The sequence below is a fragment of the Miniopterus natalensis genome, chromosome 13 (genome assembly GCF_054644295.1).
Source record: "Miniopterus natalensis isolate mMinNat1 chromosome 13, mMinNat1.hap1, whole genome shotgun sequence".
NCBI lineage: Eukaryota > Metazoa > Chordata > Mammalia > Chiroptera > Miniopteridae > Miniopterus > Miniopterus natalensis.
This window is the reverse complement of record NC_142093.1, coordinates 13,578,362-13,601,538: the sequence shown is the minus strand read 5'-3', so window position 1 is coordinate 13,601,538 and position 23,177 is coordinate 13,578,362. Positions and strand designations below refer to the sequence as shown.

At 35.5% G+C, this 23,177-nt stretch overlaps 1 protein-coding gene across 2 annotated transcripts in view; it reads right to left on the bottom strand.

Annotated features, from left to right (window-relative positions):
* The window catches only part of LCLAT1 (lysocardiolipin acyltransferase 1), a 94,230-nt gene that overhangs the window by 59,001 nt on the left and 12,052 nt on the right, over positions 1 to 23,177 (bottom strand). For both annotated transcript variants that reach the window (XM_087823442.1, XM_087823443.1), the window contains exons 2-3: positions 10,401 to 10,569; positions 5,846 to 6,044 (exon numbers count right to left, since the gene is read on the bottom strand). In XM_087823442.1, coding sequence (XP_087679568.1) covers positions 5,846 to 6,044; positions 10,401 to 10,565 — 364 coding nt within the window. In that variant the 5' untranslated portion in view covers positions 10,566 to 10,569. The remainder of the gene's footprint in view (positions 1 to 5,845; positions 6,045 to 10,400; positions 10,570 to 23,177) is intronic.

Here is a 23,177-nt window from a genome sequence, read left to right as displayed (position 1 = left end):
CTGAGAAAGGCAGTATTGGATATTTTCATCCTCAGTGTGGGATGTATGTATCAGAGATTCACTGCTAAACTTAGTAAAACACTCAAATATGTTTGTTGTAGAGAGTCCTTCCAGAAAGGCCCAAGCAGCTGTTAGTTTGGTGATGAGGCTCACTTCCCTAATGTAAATGACAAAACTGATACCTTGGTTGCACCAAAGAAACTGACACGGCTGAAGTGTTACTGATACCAAGTCTTGTGGACAGTTTTCTCCAGTTTAGAAATGTATTGGTCTTACTTTTCTGAGCTGTGAAGCAGGAGAGCAGCATAAAATTTTGTTAAATAAAAAATGGGTCCACCAAATTGAATGAAGTCAAAGACCTTCATGGTTTAAAGATGGTTCTAGTTTTAGTGAATGTCCATTTTAAGTAGAAGGAAGCTGGATAGAAGAGAGAGAATTTTCCTTTTCACAGGAGATAAAGTCTGGTATGGTAGGCTGTAAATATCTCAAACAGAGAAACATTCATTCTTTGTGCTTGATATATGATAGATAATAAAATTAAGGCGATTTCAGTAAATTTAGTACTTCTTAAAACTGAGCAACAACATCTTTAAATAAATTTATACCTTACTAACACTTATAAATACATTCATGAAATGCAGCTAAAACTGCAAATTTGGCCACACAAAATGGATTATCTTCCCAGTCAACATGGTCCGGGTGCTACAGCCCTTTCATGTTTAATGGCAAGAAGCACTGTCATCGTTTCTCCACTGCACTAGCAAGGCAGACAACAGATCTGAACCAACTGGTTTTCTATTCATGCTCTTCAAAAAGAGAAATGCTTTTAAAACACCACAGGCATTTAAAATAAAATCTCAGTTATTTCTGTAAATCAAATTTGACCAAAAAATTTTAATATTTTGGCAGACTGAACTTATGAATAGCCTCCTGCCCAGTTTCAAATATCCTGCTAAAGCAAGCCCCACAGGGCCTTCTGAACAGACACACACTCACAGGCTCTGGGTACCTTTAACAAACAGATTCACAGAGGCAAACCCGTTACTTCTGACTTCTCCCTGATCTCATTCCAAACAACCTAGATATATTTCACAGTTGATGATTTCCCTAGCTTTCACCATTACATTACGTTGCAGTTTTAGAATTGAGTTATACAACAATTTACTTTGTCAGGGAGATTTTTAGTTTAATTCATGATGTGGTCATTTTAAAAATCACAATCTCTTTAACATTTACCACTTGATGCTTTCTAAAAGCCTCAAACTCTTCTGCTACTCTAATGTGATTAATTAATGATCCAGAAAAACCAAGAAGCATGAGCTAGTTGGGCACAAATGACATATGTATTTCCTGGTACAAACTCACCAGACAACTCACCAAGCAAATGGACTTTTCTATGACATCTTTTGGTTCAACTTTTCATTTCATTAGATTTTGCTAAGTGGTTACAAAATTGGTTAAAAATAAGAATCAATGTGTATACCATCATTAGAAACAGTTGACATCTAACCATAGGACATTTTTTCTTAAAATCTAATTGCATATATCTTAGCAAACTCTAAACAGTTTAGTTAACTTACCCAAACTCTTCGTAACTTGACCTAGAATCTAAACACTCTTAATGAGTTCTTTCCTGGCCTGCTGCATAAGTCTGTTACTATTATACTCTAAGAAAAGAACTTTCAAATTCCAAACTCTCACACATTCTCCAACCTGGCACTATACATATAAAATATTATTTTCTTTAGTCATTATATTCCAAACATCTGGTTAGCAAGCATTTGTTTAAAAATAATTATAAATAGCAATACTAAATACTCCCTAAAGCCATGCCAAATTGTCACCAAGCTAGGTCTAAGCATAGGCTGCAGCTAGAGAGAGCGTGGCCACTAAGATGCATCCATTCTTTTCCCTTTTCATTTCCTCCTACAAATTTCAACCGTAATACTCTCATTTGCAAACAAGTTCTGTTTTGGGTTTGGTCTCTGCTGCCTACACTTTTGCCTCGTTTAATTTACTCTGCACTTATTCACTATAGAGATACTAAAATCTTTTTTTCCTCCAATCCAAAGTCTGTTCTCATTAATGGTTTGTATTTTCATGAAATCCTATCAAGTCTACAAATATTTAAGAGGCTAAATATGTAAGACAATCTGTGAGACGCTTATAACTCATGTGAGAAAAGAAAATAGGCAAATGGGAAAGCTAAGAATTACACAAGAACACAAGCAAGACTGATAAAAATGGCTGCAGCGGTGTAGAGTAGGTGGAAATAAAGGTGAGGTGATCAGGGAAAGACAATATGAGTCCTGGAGGCACTGAAAAAGTCAGAGGTCTAATACGCATTTCTGTAAGGCAAGAATAGCTGTTCAAGATAGAACTACAGAAATAAAAGGCAACAGCAAATAACACTCTATTGGCATTTAATTTAATCCTCACAACCATACAATAAAGCAGTACTACTTCTTAAAAACTGAGATGTAATTTGATGTATAACATTATTAGTTTCAGGTATATGACAAAATGATTCCATATACAGGTAGGCAAAAGTAGGTTTACAATTGTTCGTGTGGAAAATATAAGAATAAACTCTTGTGTTTCGCATACTCACACCATAAGCCTACTTTTGCCCACCCCGTATGTGTATATAGCAGGGATTCTCAACATTTCTCATCTCATGGCACACATAAACTAATTTCTAAAATTCTGTAGCACACCAAACAACATATTGTACTTTTTGCCCATCTGACCAAAAAAATAGGTGTAATTTTGATTCATTCACACAGGATGGCTATTGTACTGGCTGTTGTCAATTTATTTGACAGTCTAAGGGAAAAGAGGTCAGTGCCCCCGACTAAATAGTCAGGTATTGCATGTTCTAAAAATTCTTGTGGCTCACCAGTTGAAAATCACTGGTATGTAGTGAAATGATCACAGCAAAATGTCTAGTTAATATCTATCATCTCACCAAACAGTTACAACTTTTTTCTCATGATGAGATATTTAAGATCTACTCTCTCAGCGACTTTTAAATACATAGCACGGCGCCATTAACCAGTCGCCATGCTGCACATTATTCCTATGACTTTCTCATGACTAGACGCTTATCCTTTTTTACCACTTTCATCCATTTTGCCCATCCCCTAACCCCCCCGCCTCTGGCAACTGCCAATCTGTTCTCTGCATCTATGAGTCCAGTGTTTTTTTTTCATTTAATTCCACATATAAGTGAGATCACATGTATTTGTTTTTTTTCTCTGTCCGACTTCACCTAACAAAATGCCCTCAGTGTCCATCCATGTTATCACAAATGATAGGACTTCCTTTTTTTATGGTTAAATGATATTCTGCATGTGTGTGTGCATGCATACCACTTCTATTTATCAATTCATCTATCAATTCACAGCTAGGTTGTTTCCATGTCTTGGCTGTTGTGAACAACGCCACAAAGAACAAGAAGGTGCAGAAATCTCTGAGGTAGTGTTGTTTTTACTCCAGACAAACACCCAGAAGTGGAACTGCTGGATCAAATGCTAGTTCTGTTTTTAATATTTGAGAAAAAATATATAGTTTTCCTCCATACTGTTTTCCACAGTAGCTGGAGGAATTTACATTCCCATCAACAGTGCATAGGACTCCCATTTCTCCACATCACTGCCATTCTAAAAGGTGTGAGGTGATATCTCATATTGTAGTTTTGATCTGCATTTCCTTGATGATTAGTGATGTTGAGGACATTTTCATGTACCAGTTGGCCATCTGTTGTCTTTGGAAGACTGTGTATAACCCGAAACCATAAAACTCCTAGAAGAAAACATATATTCTTTGACATTGCTCTTAGCAATAATTTTTTTAGATATGTCTCCTCCGAGCAAGGTAAACAAAAGAAAAAATAAACAAATGGGACTATATCAAACTAAAAAGTTTTTGCACAGCAGAGGAAACCATCAACAAAATGAAAAGACAACCTACTGAATGGGAGGAAATATTTGCCAATGATACATCTGATAGGCAGTTAATATACAAAAATAGAAGGAACTCATACAAGTTAACACCAAAAACAAAACACACCAAACGAATTTAAAAATGGGCAGAGAACCTGAACAGACATTTCTCCCAAGAGGACATACAAAGGGCCAATAGATATATGGAAAGATGCTCAATGTCACTAGTCATCAGGAAAATGCAAATTAAAACGAGATATGGCTTCACAACTGTCAGAATGGCTATTATCAATAAATCAATAAACAACATGTGTGGTAAGGAGGTTTAGAAAATGAAACCCTTGTGCTGCTGGTGGGACTGTTAACTGGTGTAGCCACTATGGAAAAGAGCATGTAGGTTCCTCAGAAAATTAGAAATAGACTACCATATGATGCAGCAATTCCACTGCTGGGTATTTATCCAAAAACCTAATTGAAAAGGTATATGCACGCTATGTTCACTGCAGCATTATTTATAATAGCCAAGATACTGAAGCAACCTAAGTGTCCATCAACAGGCAAATGGAGCCCGGCCGGGTGTGGCTCAGCGGTTAAGCGTCGACCTAGGATCCAGGCGATCAGGGTTCGATTCCCGGTCAGGGCACATGCCCGGGTTGTGGGCTGCAGCCCATCAATGACTCTCTCATCATTGATGTTTCTATCTCTCTCTCCCTCTCCTTTCCTCTCTCTGAAATCAATAAAGATATATTTAAAAAAAACAAAACAAAAAACAGGCAAATGGATAAAGAAGAGGTGGTACATATATACCATAGAATATTACTCAGCCAAAAAAAAAGAATGAAATCTTGCCATTTGTGACAACATAAACGGACCCAGAGGCTATTATGCTAAGTGAAATAAGTCAGACAGAGAAAAACAAATACCATATGATTTTACGTATACGTGGAATCTAAAAAATAAATGAACAAGCGCAGGCACAGAGACCAAATTGATGGTTACCAGATGGGAGGGGGTAGGAGGACAGGTGTAAAAAGTGAAGGGATTAAAGTACACATTGGCAGTTATAAAAACAGTCACAGGGATATAAAGTACAGCACAGGGAATACAGTCAATAATATTGTAATAACTATGTATGGTGTTAGGTGGGTACTGGACTTATCATGGTGATCACTTTGTAAGTTATATAAATGTGTAATTACTGTGTTGTACGCCTGAAATTAATATAACGTTGCATGTCAACTTTAATAAAAAAATATATAAAAAGAAAATACCAGCACCTAGTATAATGCTTAGAACCAATGGGTATTTAATTTGTATTTATTAGATGAATGTGAACATATCATTTCAAGTACCTCATCAGCACAAGCCAGTTTCTGACCTAAATTACTAGAAGCATGACATGCAATAAAAAGTTACTAAGCTATCACCCTAGCCAGTGTGGCTCAGTTGGTTGGAGCGTCGTCCCATACACTGAAAGGTCGTTGGTTCGATTCCCAGTGAGGGCATATATCTAGGTTGTGGATTCTATCCCTCGTCGTGGTGCATATGGGAAGCAACCAATCAATGTTTCTCTTTCTCTCTTCCCCTCTCTCTAAAAATCAATAAACATGTTCATGGGTGAGAATTAAAAAAAAAAAGTTACTGTTGGTCCCTCTGGAACCATATCTACTTTCTTGAAAATAGTTTCTTCTCTCTTTCAGCGTAAGATGTTTCAAAAAGAGATTCAAATAAAGTAGTCTGTTATGATCCACTAAAAAAAAAAATGAAACTGGTGATTGCTTTTAGACCAGTGAAGAAAAAATAGGAATGGCTTTACTATGTCAGTGGAGTTTAGTAAGTTATTTTCTTTTAGGTGGATACGTCACATATAAAATGAACAAATTAATTTGTGAATAACCTACCAAATCCAGGAACACTTTTGAGACTGGCCTTGAGGCAAACCTTCTCCAGTCTGAGGTAGCTATATCTCATCAGACAATTCCACAGGAACATCCAGTCCATTCTTGTCCGATGATTCATGATAATAACACTTCTTTCTCCAGGAACAAATGCATCACCTGTTATAATCACTTTTACACCAAAGATGGTCTCCAGCAAAGCCTATGGCAAAAACAAAATAGATATATAACAAATTATGGTTTCCCATAAGTAAATAAGTCAAAAGCATAGTGTTTCCCATAAATCTTCTATAATAAATCAGGGAAAGAAGTTATTCTGGAAGAATGTGAATATAAAGACACTGTTTCTATTTTTAGTTCTACTAATTTAAGTTTCTGGCAGTTTCCTAATTAAAAAATGCTAACTTTCATTAAAATCTTGAAGATACTATGTTAAAAAGAAAATGGTGTACAAGATTCCACTGTGTAATTCTTTAAGGCTATAAATATATAAGATTATTACTCTTTTATGGAAAGGATAGTCAAGAGAGTCATCACTGGGTAAAGGGTTGAAGGAACAGAAAGTCAAACTTTTAATTTCATACCTTCTATACTATGATATTTTTTAAAACAAATACACATATCTGTTCATTTTAACAATGTATAAAGAATAAAATATAACTATTTTTACTGAAGTGCTGCAGCCTTAGCACCCACAACAATGCCTGGCACACAGAAAATGCTCAAATAATTGCTGAGTTTTGTAATTAACTTTTCTAATGGCCAGCATATACTATGTGCAAATCTGTAGGAGAAAAGTATATTATAGACTGGAGTTATTGAAAGAGACATAACAGATAATAAGAAAACCTGATTACTGATTTCAATCCCTATTTAAATTTTCAAATAGCTTACATATACTAAATTTACTAGTTTATATTTGACTGTACTATTACTTCTGTATTAATGGAGAGAAAACTAGTCCAAGGCAGAAAAAGATAAAAAAATAAAAAGTTCCTTGGCAATATCATGAAAACCTTGATCAAACTATAACAAATAAATTGTAGTACAGTCATACAATAGAATATGATATATGAAAATAAATGAATTACAGGTATCTACAATAATATGGTTAATACACAAGCATAATGTTGAGAAACAGAAGCAAAGCAAACAAAAAGGGATACATACAGTAAGTGTCCATACATAAAACTTTCTAAATCAAACAGAAGCTAAGATGTCTTAGGGGTAAATAGATGGGGAATAAAATTGTGAACAGCAGGGAACTAGCCACCTCACAAGTCAGCTTTGTGGCTACTTCTATTAAACAGGAGGGTGTGTGCTTGGGAAGCTCGGTAGCTTGCTGGAAGGCTAGCAATGTTTTATTTCTTGACCTGGTTGATAGTTATACTTTAAAATTATTTATTAGAGTGTGTGTTTATGTTTTATTAACTTTTCAGTACGTTTGCTATATTTCACACAAAAAGTTATTTTTTTAAGGACTATGATACAAAAGAACATGAGGACTTCAACCACAGGAATAAACAGGATTGAGAAAAAAAGGTTAAAGAAATAGTGGCTAAAGGAAAACGAAGTTAGAAATGTTGTATGTCCAAAGAAGTACAGAGCCAGAGTGTTAGGTTCTTAACAGAGTTAAAAAAGATCATTTGGGCTAACACAGCTATAGATATCCCATAGGTGCCCATTGTTACTGTCCCTTGGCTGAGGTTCTTTAGGGCCTGGGCATTTAACCTGGCTTTTATTAAGCCCTAGAAGAATGGCCTTCAAGGAGTCAATATACAAGTACCCTTCTAGAAATTGTATACAGGTGCGTTGCAAGGGAAAATGCCTACAGTTTTCATCAGGTTTTCAAAAGAGACCATAAACACTCAAATAATTATAACCCCTACTCCAAAGTCCCTGGGAAATTCAGTCCCTATGTAGGAGACATCATGATGGAGAGAATCACGGCAGCGACCTCTAGGCTTGACCCACAGTAAGAAATATCTCTTTTCTACTTGTAAGTATAAAGGACCATCAACTACCAAAATGAATCGATAAATTTTATGTCTTGGCCAAGAGGATATGTGTGACTTCACCATCCAAGGTTAATTTGGATCAGCATCCCCCTGCTTTACAAAGATGATATACTTTTCAGATTTGCAAAGAACTGAAATGCAGGATACCCTTCCCTTAACTGGTAGAAAGAGGAACCTGACTATTCATTGTGTTGTACTATGGAAAAGAGTTTCAAATCTTAAGCCTATAAACCCAAAACCTCAACTCTACCTTTTATATGCAATTTCTAATAAATATTTTCTATGGATCCTCCAAACAATCCTTTGCTTTTATGAAAAATGTCAAAATAAAAAAATCCCAGACTGTTTGTCCAGGAGCATATCATATGACATTTTCTACCTTACCATCTAGCTCTCTATCAGAATGTGCCTGAAATTTATATATAACCTTTAGGGCAGCCTAGATCTCAAGCTCACATTAATCATTTTTAATACAAGACAAGACATATCTAGTCAACATTATTTACAGCTCCTGCAAGGCAGAATAACAAATTACAACAAAGTTGTAATGTCTAAAAAGAACTCTAGAATTCAAATAATCCAGATTAAAAGCTAAAACAAACAGACACTATTCTTGTATTTCTTGAATTTGTACTATTTCTAATAAGATACGTTCAGCAATAAGAAACTAATCTTGTAAAATTTTATAATGCTTTATTTCTCCGTTGAACTAAGAGCTACAATGCTCATGACTTTTACCTAATTGGACAAATACTTCTAGAATTAGAAATAGAGAAGCAATTTCTGAGGATCTTTTATATACTATTTCCTACTGCCAAGAGTTCAACCATGTATGAAAACATTAAAATGAGAGGTTCCCCTAATAATCACAGAGAATAGGTTTTGCCACATGCCCTAGGCTTTCATTTATCATTCCAATGGGTCTTTATTAAATCTGAGGTAACAACAGCTATGTGCTGTTCCTCATCTGCTTTGTCTTCAGACTTGGCTTCAGCCCGGCTCCTCAAATCTTAGCTATTTAAGGCCTTGCAATTCCAAGTCCTGAGCATCATCAAACACTGAGCACCCCCCTTTATTAAAAGAAGCAGTCTAGACAGAAATTATATCCATTAGTCTGTTTGTTGAACACCTGTTTTGTTCTAGGACTGGAATGAAATCAGCAAGGCTATCGAAGAAAGAGACTTGTATTCTAGGTGGGGAGTCCTCTAAATTCCTAAGTCGTGGTTTATGGTGAAAGGACAGAACTCTAAGTAACTTTCATAACCCCAGGTAATTAGCTAACAATCGGACTGTTGAAAACACTTAATTTTGAAAAGCAAAAACTGCTCTGGGCACATACAAAGTTTGACCCCGACAATATTATATTGAATGAAACCATCCAAAAATGAAATGAACAAAGATATACACTACCTGCTATAGAAATGTTCCAAGGGAGACTGAAAGGTTCACTCCACAGACTGTTCTAAGGATTCATGCACACACAGGTAGGTTAGGCTAGGTGACTCTATGTTTCATCTAAGATTCTAAAAGATTTTACTCTAGTACCTCATTTAACACAGAAAATGTGCTCCTTAAAAACAATACAGCAAGAAAAATCTTTCCAATGAAATAATTTTAATACACAAGAGCTCACAAAAATGATCATTTTGTGATTATTTCTGTGAACAATAATTAGTCTAAGTGCACTTAACCTAATTTACTTTTAATGAAAAATTACTTTTAACTGTTAGCTATTGTTTAAAATAAAGTACACCTACAATAGGGGGGAAATGACTAAATTCCTTCTAAATAAGAAAATGACCTATTTGCTTCAAAATAAAAACTCCTTTAGTATCTTATAAAAGTATGAAATAAACAGTCATAAAAGACACCCTGACAGTTTTTCTCCATTTCTTTGAACAGAGATGCTTACTATCTCAAAACTAGAACATCAATTTTCTGTAACCTAGCTATAGGGGATTTGACATCAATAAATTTCTTAACTGGAAGACTGTCGGCCTGATATGCTGTTACTAGTAAGCAAGACAATGAGTGAAACAGCGACCTCTTGGTGCATGGGTTGACACTCAACCACTAAGCCACACAGGCTGGGCAGTTATCTAAATCTTAATTTTGTCATTGTTTGGTAAAATAAATGGAAATGCAAAATAAGATTAATGATGCAAAAATTCTTCAATCTGTATCTTTAGATTTGTATATTTTGCTACATGTAAAGCATATCTCAATGAAGAAAAATTTTTAAAAGAAAATTCATGAAAATATAAAAGAAACTCAATTTTTACATGTCTCTTAGATGTTTTACTTCAAAGGACAAATTTTTTAAAAATTTACCTTTATTGTTGAAAGTATTACAGATGTCCTCCTGCCCCCCCATCCCCCGCCATTGATCCCTTCCACCCTGCAGGTTTTATATTGCCTTTACATTCTAATGAATCTCTTATATAACAGGAAAGACTTAAACATCTGACTAAATCTGACTCTAACAAAGTAAAAATCAATAGGTTGGGCCACTTTGGTACAGTCTCTGGTGTGTAACTTACCACAGGAAGTGTGAGCCAGGTTGCCACGAGGCGGTTGTTGATCCAGCGATACCAAGAAGGGCTTATAAACATCAAAGGTAAAAAGGGACCCAACATGAAAATGCTTCCAAAAAAGCTTCCCCAAAACAGAGTGAGTATAAAGTAAACCCCTTTCCATGACACCATGATTCTGAAAGATATAAAATAAAAAGGCATATTTGTTACTATACATATAATTGCCCAAATTCAATTTCAGAATGATGCTATAATGATCTTTAATTATAGGGCTACAGAATAGGCTCTGATAAAGGATATAAGGGCTTGAATGCCCTAGAGGTGACCCTCTTACCTGCCCTACTGGTCTAACAAGTTGTCAGTACATACAAAATTGAGACTTTCAAAAGCGTATAAATGCCTGACCTCCAAAATTAAAGCCATCTAGTTTATAAAGCCTTTGTTTTTTATGTTTATTAGTATCAACATAAACCTATGTATTTTCCTTTTCCAGGATTTATCCAACACAAAATCTTAAAATATTCCAAAGTTTTTTATATCCTACTATAACAAACAGACTTAATGGACAAAGAACTGCAGAACAGCTTCCCAAGGGTGATCATGCCTAAAAGTAATGACAATTTTACAGCGCACTAAAAAAGTTTTCTAACCTAGATATACTAGTTATTTACATTAGAATCTGAAAGTAGTATCTTTGGTCAATTAGACTTAAGCTGGCTTGTTATGAGCTGAAAAGCTGAACAGAAGTTGACTCCTCACTCTCTTTCCTAAACTATTTGCCAAAGGATTAGTCAGCCCTCCATACATGCAGAAACTATTCAGAAAAAAAATGTTACTCTGATGGTCATATCTGTACCAAACATGCAGAGATTTTTTTCTTATCATTATTCCCTAAACAATTCAGTGTAACAACAACTCACACAGCATTTACATTGTATTAGGTAGTATAGGTAATCTAGAGATCATTTAAAGTATATGGGACGATGTGCTTAGATTATATGCAAACACTAAGCTCTTTTATGTAAGGGACCTGAGATCCTCAGATTTTGATATCCAAGGGGGTCCGGGAACTAATACCTCATGGGTACCAGGGAAAACTGTACTTTCATGGGTCCTTATAACCAGAAGAACATAATACTGATGTTTTAAAATAAATTGTTGGAAACACAGTCTAAAATAAATAATCAAACATTTGACTTTATAACCTGAACTATATTAGAACAAAAACATACAGTTTACCTCAGGATAATAAAACTATTGGAAATATTAAACTATGAAGTCAATGATGGCCTGAAAATGTATATCTTTAAAAAGGTGTTCCAGCAATCAAGACCTCTGAATATTTAAAAAGAATCACATCAGGAAACAAATACAATTTCAAATGTAACGATGCTTTTAAAAATGTCAAACAACAAAACAGGTCAAATCCATTAACAAAAAAATCAAGTTTATCTGGGTAATAAATATATTATCAAATCTCTACCAATACACGTGTGGAAAATAGCGTACAAAATTGTTCCACATATAAACAGAATAAATATCTACTAAGAACTGTTTTTCTCTTTGTTTGTTGCTAAATTCTACCTCTGAACTAGGAAATGAAGTGAGAAAGTGAGGGAGGTAAAAAGACCACTGCTTAACAATTTGTTCACACAGGGCCCTGAATTGTCTGTGTTCCTACTACTCTCAGCTTGGCTTTCTCTGAGGCTCAGGCATTCTGCTTTGCATGAAAAAACACTATAGGCAGCTTCCCTCCAGTCTTTAGTGTAACTTAAAGCTTTTCTTAATAGGAAAAAAAAAGCTTCTAAATTCTGCATTCTCAACCCCTAATTCCTTTTATACACCCCCAAGTTCCTGCACTGCTGCTACTATATTTGCAAACCAGTAACTACCTTTTTCTATCTGCTGTTTATTTCTGCCCATTACCCATTAGCTAGCTCTATGTTTAGACACTCACCCCCAAATTCCCTGTGAGATGACAGATGCACTTTACAATGTATTCATAGATAACTGCCCCCAGCCCTCATCAAAGGCTCTGGCATGCTTCTTCCTCACCTACCAAACTATTTCGCATTTGATGTGATCGCAAAAAATATATATAGTTAAAGGAGCTGAGATATAATCTAATCAAATATTTTCATTTACAGTGATGAAGCTAAGGACCAGAAGAGTTAAAGATGATTTTCCTAAATCCACATAACCAGTTAGTAGCATCAAGTCTTTTCTGCCTGTACTTTTTCCTGCAAAGGGGCTGGAGTCAGAGGTGGACTCAACTTTTAAACATACATTTAAACATAGACTTAAAGGGATATGTCACACGAATATACTGGGATTACTCAGACCAAGTCTAAGCTAAAATTATTTTCTATCCTATTCTTGTTTCTCCCGTAACCTCTCAATCGCTTGTTCAAGGATTCAATTAACATACCTACTGTGTGCCAGGTATTGTGGCCGTCATTTGGGGATACAACAGTGACTATTACAGACTTAACAACCTCTTACGAATCTAATGGTCTCTCTCCTCCTTATCTCTGCATCTGATCTAGCCTCATGCATATTTTCTCCCAAATCTCAAAGGTTTAACAGACAAACATGGCTAAGAATTCTGCTACACACTTATTTAGAACAGCTAAAATTTTCTTTAAAACTGGCAATATCAGGTGCTGGCTAGAATGCAGAGCCATCAGAACTCACGTATACATTTCCGGGGGGAATGCGAAATGGTAAGGCCACTCTGGAAAACAGTTTAGGCAGCTTCTTAAGATGTTAACTGCACACCGACCCAGCAATCCCACTACTGAATATCCAGGACCAATGAAAACTTATGTTGAACCAAAAATCTGTACACAATTGTTTACAGCCACACTATTCGCAATTGCCAAACAATGGAAATGACCCAAATGTTGGTTGGGATGAATGAATTAACAAACTATAGTAAATCCACAGACTGGAATACTACTTAGCAATGAAGATAAACTACTGATACATGCAATACCTTGGGGTAATCTCAAATGCATTATGCTGAGTGAGGGAGGTCAGACTCAAATGGTATGGTTTCTTTTTTTACAGTATGATTTCATTCATAAGACATTCTGGAAAAAGCAAAACTGTAAGAGGGGGAATTAGATCAGTGGTTGTCAAAGGTTAGGGGTGAAGGGGTGTGACTATGAAGAGGCAGCACAAGGGAAGTTTTGGGGGTTGAGGAAACTGTTCTGTTTTCTGATTGCAGTGAAGTCAATTACTGCACTAATATCAACTGTTGCATATATGCATATGTAATAATAATTATTGTAAAATGATCACTTAGCAATGAAAATAAAAATGTTTTAACATATAGCTAAAACAATCATAGCTTGATTACTGAGATTATTCCACAATGTAAAAGAATTGAACTGTGTTCATTATTTAAGTAATTTAAGCCAAATGCTCTTTATGTACTGCTCGTGTAAGCTAGATGAATACTTCACAGACACAATAACACTAATTTAGTTTTTTCAAAAACATAAGTGAAATATTTATGCGCTAATTAATTTCTTTCAAATCCAATGCATTTTAAAATCCCTGAATGCATTTTAATTTGCATGACCTGATTCTGATGAACATTTCTGCAGTTTTCAGAATTTAGTAATATAAACACATCTGTCTCGCCTGATGAAATGGTATGCTTTATTCCCCAATGAGAACTGATTTGTTTTCCTTTCAAGTCTCAAAAGACAGTGGCTCATAGCTAAATTTAACATTCAATCCCAGTAGCAAAAATTATGGTCATCATTATCTCCTTCTCCTCTTACAATCATTTATTTGTATTCTTATTGGCATTATTACATATGTCTTTTATTGTAAATCACTTGAAATTCTTTTAGGAAACAGAGCATTAATTAAAAATAAATTGAAAAGGATGTCACCATTAGTGACTTTATTCATCTTTACCTACTTTACTGTTTTTTAAAGTCTCTCTTAAAGCATAGTGTCAGGAAATCACTGAGAATTATTATTTCAGAATCCTGAATGTTCAAGCTTTTCTGAAGACAAAAAGGTATACTCTTTTAATAAGCAAATCACCAAAAGAAATAAGAAAAACAAAAATAAGCCAAAAAAACCCTTAAAACACCTTTCAGTATCAATTAAGAATTCATAAGGCAGGCAGGGGAAGATGAAAAGGTAATGTATAAAGTTTGCTCTGGCACCTTTGCCTATTTGGGAAAATGACATGAACAATAACAGGGAAGGGACAAACTAGACAGTTTCATGCTTCCTGAAGCAGCACGAGAATACCTTCCCAAATACAAAGAGAAGGTGCAAGGTAAGCAGGCATTCCAGTTAGACAGCACTTAGGCAAAATAAAACCACAGTTTACCTATTTTGATAAAACACAACAGGATAGTTAAAGAGCAGAATGGGGTCAAACCTCTCAGTCTTACCCAAAATGAACAAGAACTTTCATCAATCAGCTGGATTTCAGTAAACAAGTTGGCTAATCCCGGGGGGGGGGGGGGTAGTCCACTCAAAGAGTTCTTAGAACTATATAAGGACCTCAAGGTTTATATAAAAATGACCCTAATTTCTTGAAGTTTAGTGAGAGAAGCAATTATCTGTATAAAATAGTCATAGTTCTCTAAATGGTAATGTAATTCTTAGAATGTATTCAAAAACTAATACATAAAAGAAGAGAGTATATCCTTTGTGATTCTATTTATCTAAAGAAAAAAACCAGAGAAACTAATAAGGATAAGTTATCCCTGGAGGGGTGGAACGGGGGTGGTGAATGGAAGGGGTACCAGGGGACTTCAAGGGTTTGCTAATGCTGTTTGATTTGGGTGAGGGTTACACATGGTGTAGTCACTTTATGAAAATTCACTGAGCTTGTAATTTATGGACTTTTCTATATGTATATATCAAAAATATTTAGAAAAAAAGTTATGTATATAATAATCTAAATTGGATACTTTATAAGTAATACAATTCAATATGAGCACTTTACGGAAGAAAACACAAATGGTCGAGAAACAAAGAAATCTTCAACCTCACTATTTTCAGAAAATGCAAATGAAAACAACAAAATACCATTTTTTCTCACAGACTGGCAAAATATGTCTCAATTTCGTCTTTGGTATTCTAAAAATCATTTGTTGGTGTCTTTGCCTATGCAGCTGGAGACAGTAAAATTTTAGAGGGCAAACCTGATGAGTAGCTGCTATAATTCTGAACATGCCTACCATCAAGAATTCCTTCTCAGCATCTACCCTAGAGAAACACTCAACTGCAAGTGTAAAGTAGTTTCATTGCAGCATTGTCTATAACAAAAAAATCAGAAACATAAACATCCATTAATAGGGAAAAGCTATGTAAACTGTGGTACATTCTTATGAAACACTATGCAGCAGCTGGAAAGAATAAGGCGAAACTATGTTTTCTACTATGACCAGCTCCAAGATACACTGCTAAGTGAAAAAGAATACGATACCATTTTTGGAAGTGGGGAGCCACATCCCCCCACCACAAAACGCCCTATGCTATATGGTTTACTGTATAAATAAATGTAAACACACACAAATCTGTGTAGAAGGAGTCACACCAATGTTAGTATGGTCAACTCTATGAAGATGGAAAAGCTATGACAAAGGATGATGGCCAGAGAGGAACATGCCTTTCTGTACGTTTCAAAAAGAGAACGTTTTCATTTGATACATAGTAAAAAGGAAAGAAGGAAGGGACAAAGAGAGGGAGAAAAGGAGGAGGGCGGAAAAACTTAAGCACAGCCAAAATTTACCAGCTTGCCAGTAATGCCAGTGATGCCTATTTTTCCATGACCCCATAATCAAAGTTAAAATAATTGTTGAGGTAGAAATAACTTATATCTTGTGGCCAAATTAATGTCTGCCATCTCTAACACTCAAAGTAAATTTTTACAAATTAAAAACCACTGAAAGCGTAAATTGAGATAGAAATACTAAAGTACCACAGGTGAACTAAAACACGCCAGCACCCCCAAGGATCCTTGTAAAAACAGTCACTTAATGTCATTCAATTTACTTTAGAGCATTTATCTTTGTTAACTTGAAGTTTTGTGCTCATATTTTGCTTTCCCTTCATGAGACACAGAGACAGCCAATAAAATGTGTAAGTAAAGAACACAGTGAAGGTACAGACTATCAGAAAGCAAAGGAAGAGTTTACTGAAACTCTTTTTATATGCAAAATAAGAGCCTAGGAATATATATTTCTGAGTATACCCATGTCTTCTTTAGTCAAAAGCATACTCTTAAAAAAGGAGAAAAGGGAAAAAATTAAAATATCTGTCTAACTTTACCAAGTTATTTCAATCATTTCATCTAAACAGAGACTAACTACCAATTAGAGTCATTCCACAGTCATTAAAAACTCATATAATACTTGTACTATTAAACAGTAATCATCTTCAGACAAGTTTACTACAAAGAACAATAAGTCTTTACCCTCCCAGGGCATGTCATCTAGGTGGAGAGAGAAGAACAAATTTTAAAAGGAAGGAAGGAAAGAGGGAAGCAATACAAAAGAGCATATATTAAATGCCAAATTCATGAAACATCAGTATGGGTGACAAACAGTTTATAAAATCTCAGAAGTCTAGAGTTAGAATTAAGATCACAGAAAACAGACTCATAGGTACAGAGAACATGTTGATGGTTGCCAGATGGGATGGGGGAAGGGAGGATGGGTGAAAAAGGTGAAGGGACTAAGAAACACAAATTGGTAGTTACAGAATAGTCATGGGGATGTAAGGTACAGCTTAGGGAATATAGTCAGTAATATTGTAATAATTATGCACAGTGCCAAATGGGTACTGGATTTATCAGGGTGTTCACTTTGTAAGTTATATGAATGTCTAATCACTGAGCTGTACACCTGAAACTAATATAAAATTATACATCTGAGCTCTAAACATCTTTTGGTTTCACAGATGATTCTCTCTACACCAATGAAGAAAGTTGAGGGACATGAGTTGTGCTCACAGTGGCACAGCCAGTGGTGACTCAGCGAGGCTAAGCCCTCTCATCTCTGGTTACCAGCTCAGTGTTCTTTCCATTAGAAAGGGATCAGAGATGGCTAAGACTATCAACTAAAACATTCAGAGGAATTAAGACGCAGGCAAGGCCTGGGCCTGGAGGAAGAATAACAGTCAAGCTAGGACAAAGGAGAAAGAAAGAGGCCATTTCTTGACATTATTTATTTTCTGTGGTGCACACCGTAGAGCCACTGGTTAGTCAAAAGGAAGTTTTTCCAAAGTCTCAGGATTTCTGTTGGGTTTCATTTCTTCCAAAATGTTTCCAACAATATGAATTATTAACAGCAAGCATTTTTTTAAAGTGAAAAGTCACCATTTATTTTCTGTGTAAATGGCAAGCACTCCCACTACATTTCAACAATTTCCTGTTATTGCACTAGGTTTCCTTATAAGACACAAAAGTTAAAACCACATACACCTACACTAAGTGGAACACTACTACATGGAACCATTTCAGAAAGACTGGTGAGTGTAACTCTGTTATACCTCCTACCTGTTATTCAAGACAACCTACCTTCCTTGTTCAAATTACTTATTACAGTCCTCCAAGTGTTAAATATGGAGTCACCATATAATCCAGCAATTCCATCCAAGATATATATGCCTAAGTTAAATGAAAACATATATCCACACAGAAACACATACACGAATGTCCACAGCAGCAAAATTCATAATAGTCAAAAAGTGTAAACAACCCAAATGTCCTTCATTTGAAAAATGAATTTAAAAAGTGGTATAACCATCTGTGGATATCATTCAACAAAAAAATGAAGTACTTGAAACATGCTACAACATAGATGAGCTCTGAAAACATTACATTAAGTGAAAGAAGCCAGTCGCAAAAGTCCACGTACTGTATGATTTCATTTACATAAAATGTCCAGAATAGGAAAATCTACTGGGACAAAGTAGATTAGTGGTTTCACAGGACTGGAGGAGGCAGGTGGAATGGGGGTGACTACTAATGAGTATGAATGTTTTGGAGGTTAAAAAATGTTCTGAATGTCAGTGAAAGAATGTCGGGGTGCTTACAGGAGGCAAACGATCAATGTATCTTTCTCACATCGATGTCTCTCTGGCTCACTCTCCCTTCATCCCTCTCTAAAATCAATTTAAAAAAAGAATAGCAATTGATATTTATAGAGTTTTCTAAATTATTTATAGAAGTTACAAATGTAATTATTCAATTTGAGGAAAAGGAGGTAGTTTTCAAAACAGTGTAATGCATAAATTATAAAAGTGATCTCCAAAACTTTATTTTAAAATCACACTGCCTATAAAATCACCTATCACGGAAAGTTGGTTGAAAGGGGCTTCAGAGATAACTTATTGCACTGGTTTGCAAACCTTTTTGACCATCAAACCCTTCTTTCAAAAACCTCACCAAGAAGTTTCATATATAAAACACAAGCACATAAGGTAGATTACAAAATGTTCAAGGAACCTAACATACTCAAATACATAAACAGCTATAATAAAGGCTATGAAAGAATATAATGAAGGCTGTATGCTCTTCTAGAAATACCAGACAAGTCTTCTTTAACTAAGTGAACTAGTGAAGCTAAAATAGAAAAACTTTCTATCGGTTTTGGTGTTTTGGCTGTGTGTTTACTGGAGAACAGAGCACGCAGGGACGGGGCTGAGCAGGTGAAGATGGGGGCTGGGGAGGGGACAATATGTGTGCCATCCCATGTCTCCAAGGCAGGAAGGTGTTTGCTGGTTCAAGAAATAAGATTCAGACTAGAGTTTTTGGTATAATAATATACCTATGTATATAATAATGTAACTACGATGTCAGTAGGGTACTAGACTTACTGGGGTGATCACTTCTTAAGTTATATAAACATCTAATCACTATGTTGTACACCTGAAAAGAATATAAAATTGTATATCAACTGTAATTGAAAGTCAATTTAAAAAAAACAAACAATAATAATCACATACAAACTGAAGAGCATTAATATAGGACAATAGTCTCTCTATAATCTTGGAAAGAGAGAATACTAGGCTTTTAAGTAACACCAACCCACTGCATTTGCATATTACACAGTACAGTACACCATTGTCCTCTATACTCTCTCATTTGACACTGTGGCAACCTATGAGAAAGAAAAGGTAGGATTTTTACAGATGAAATGAGTTTATTCCCAAGGCCATAAAGCCAGAATGTGGGAGCTCTGGAGGTGGCTATAAACCTACAGGATGTCCTCCAGATTCATTACATGTGTCTACATATCTACCACCCACAAGCTATCTAGCAGAAAGACCCCAAGTAACCACATTTACTAACTGGGAGGCTGCCGTGTGCCAGATGTTAAAGATACAGTTGTGCTGTCACTACATCACAGAGCTTCCCTTAGCCACAGGCATGAAACAAGTAAGTTTTGTGCCTACTGACTGCTTATATAACGCCCCTGGGTTCATCGCTCATTGGGTTCAATCTCCTCTTATAAAAAGTGGCTCCAGGCCCGGCCAGGCATGGCTCAGAGGTTAAGTGTCGACCTAGGATCCAGGCGATCAGGGTTCGATTCCCGGTCAGGGCACATGCCCGGGTTGTGGGCTGCAGCCGGTCAATGACTCTCTCATCATTGATGTTTCTATCTCTCTCTCTCCCTCTCCTTTCCTCTCTCTGAAATCAATAAAGATATATTTAAAAAAAAAAAAAATGTGGCTCCAGAAGCACTAACAAGAGCAGCACAGATCACAAAACCTGGGTTCCCTGTTCAAGGTTCAAGCTCTACTACTAACCACACTTGCGTAATTCTGAGAAAGTAACACCAAGCCCCTCACCCAACACCCCCTCCTCTGCCCTTTCACCCTCACCCCTTCCTTCTTTACCTATGAAATGAGAAAACTGGGTCCAAATCATGGTTATCCATGGAACAGTGCCCTCTACAAGCATTTTAGAAATCTGTTGGTTGGCTTTTTGTTTCTTTTTTTGTCTTCTAGCATACTCATACCTCATATTGTATTATATTTTCCTTTTGTTTTTCCTTTATATTACAGTTAGGGAATTACATTGATTTATTTTAATTATGTGGGTAAAAAATGTCATTAACTATGAATTTCATTCCAGGACACTGAAAAGAAAATCAAATATTTATTATAAAAGGGGGCTTTGGGTTAGACAGAATAAGAGCTAGTTGACTAGAAGATCTCAAAGATTCCTTCCAGTCCTATAATTTACTGATTCTATTAATATTTTGAACACTAATAATGAATGATAAAGACAGTGTACATGATGATTTGTGGGCAAGAACAAGAAATACTAAATCTGCTTCTGCACTTGATTATATAATTAAATTTGCAGAACAACAATTCCATCCCATTGCCTAGGATGTTATTTATTGGAACACTGTGTACTTTACTTTTAAGAAAAAGATAAAAAGGTAAAAAAAATAAATAAATCACTATTATAGGAGAAGCTTAGGAATACAAGTTCAAAAGGAAGCCCTGAGGTTGGCAAAGATTCAGCCCATATGTCCCAATTATCAATTTTTAAAATCCTATTTAATGAAATGGGTGTAATGTGAAATCAATCCTGAAATATTAAGATACAGTTAAATAGATATGGTGTATCCTCCCCCCCCCACCCACCCAATCCACATGCTCTTTTTTTTTTTTCTTAATAAGCTTTTTGTTTTTAAGTTGACAGAAAAATTGTGCTGGTAGTACCAAACTCCCATATACCCCGCATCCTCTGGTGTTAACCTCTTATATTCGTATGGTACATTTGTAAACTCAGTGAATCAACATTGACGCATTTTATTAACTAAAGTCTGTCTCTGCTTTAAATGTCCTTAGTGTTTTCAGTGTTCTTCTATTCCTGGATACCGTGTTACATTAGACATCATGCCTCCCTAGGCTCCTCTTGGCTGTAAGTTTTTCAGACTTTTTCTTGTATTTGATAACTTAGGAAGTTAAAAAACTGAGACCCCAGATGTGTCTTACTCCAGACATGGTGCTTCTTAACAACTTTCCTAAACAATTTCCTATAATCCAGATTGTTTGCCCTTAGAATGTTTAAAAGATGTCTATGTGTTGGTCAGTGCAGTGGGCCTGAATTGGCAGACCAATCACATTTGGAACGCAGATCCTACAGTAATACTTTCCCAGTAACTATGTTAATACACAGTATACTCAATATATGAATGAGCTGTCATAGTATATTAAGACCATGTGACTCCAAAATATAAGTAACATCATTCCCAGTGACCGGACCAAACAGGTAACATATTAACTTCTCTTTAAATAGACATATTACAGAAAAACAAACTAGAGAATTTTATGAATATCCAAATAATTCCTATTTGCTTTCACTTAACAGCAGGGTGCTCATAAAATATTAAATTTATTATACACATTTTAGGATTAGGTTGTAGCCAGTTCTAATTATAACATGCTTGGGAAAAAGTTTAACCTACACTGATTAAAATTCTATTTATAAAGGAAAAATCTAAACCACAGAAACAGTACTTAGTTTAGAACAAGAACATGTACATAATTGCCAAACGCAATCCCTGTTTAGATGTCTCTCTTACTGAAACACTGTAATTATAAAAACCAAAATGAATTTTTAAGTGTTTCAAAATGAAATAGTCCTTGCATGATTTTCAAGGCTAATAATTACTTTCCTGAAAAGGTAAATACTCTGTTTCAACTTAATATAATACTAACTCTAGAAGTTAACAAAGACTGAACATTCTATTTTATTCTAAAACAGAAGCCACCTATGAAATTCAGGATATTTTAAATTAACAATCAAATGCTAAAGAAAACTTATTTGGAGGCAAAGGAAAAGAGCTATACTAGCCTTAAAATCCAATGAAGATGATAAAGAATTCTGAAAGCCAAAAGAAACCTAAGTTATAAATGCCCTCAAAAGAATTCTTTAACACAGAAATGAGCAGTAGATTCTTTAAACTTTAAAGAATGGCGTTTTACAGAAAGTAAACTAGGAAGGTAAGGCTGTATCATTCTGTCTGTCAAATAACTCTTTAAAGTAAGTACGTATGGGCCAAAAATCTTACATAGACTAAATATTTAGGTAGAAATTATTAAACTACTGCATCTGTAATTGAAGCTCATGAGAAACCACATGCTTAAGTGCAGCAATGTAAAGATAATGTAGCCGAAAGTAAATAGCTTGATCCAGATAAGTAAATGTCCTATCAGAAAGCTGCCAACCTGTAAACAATTAAAAATGACCTTACCCTACCCACTATTATTTGATATGAGCTGGTCGTGGCTCCACCACTTACTGTATGACTTTGGGCAAATTATTTAACCTCTCTGGATCTCAACTGCTGGAAGCGTAAAATAGAACTATAAAGATGGTACCTACCTCATGATTACTCTGAGGATTAAGTGACATAAAGGTACTGTAAACTGTTTTGAGCAGCTGCAGGAACAGAATAAATGTTCGATAAAGGCTAGTTAGCTACTGTTGTTTTCTCCAAGCTGAAGCATACAAGTTACTGGAAGTCACATCCCTGACTTAACACTGCCTTTGAAAGCTTCACAACCCTCAGCCTAATGAGTAATGAATGGCTGATATGTATCTAGAACCTCAGATGAAGTTGAGAGAGATGTTAGAAGTCCTCTGGAACAATTACACTTAATTCAACAATGAGACTCATGAGGGATTATTAAATCTTTGCTTAAACATTTCTAGGGACAGAAACTTGCCATCTCAACAATGCATATAGGAACAGCTCTAATTACTAAAATGCTCCTTTT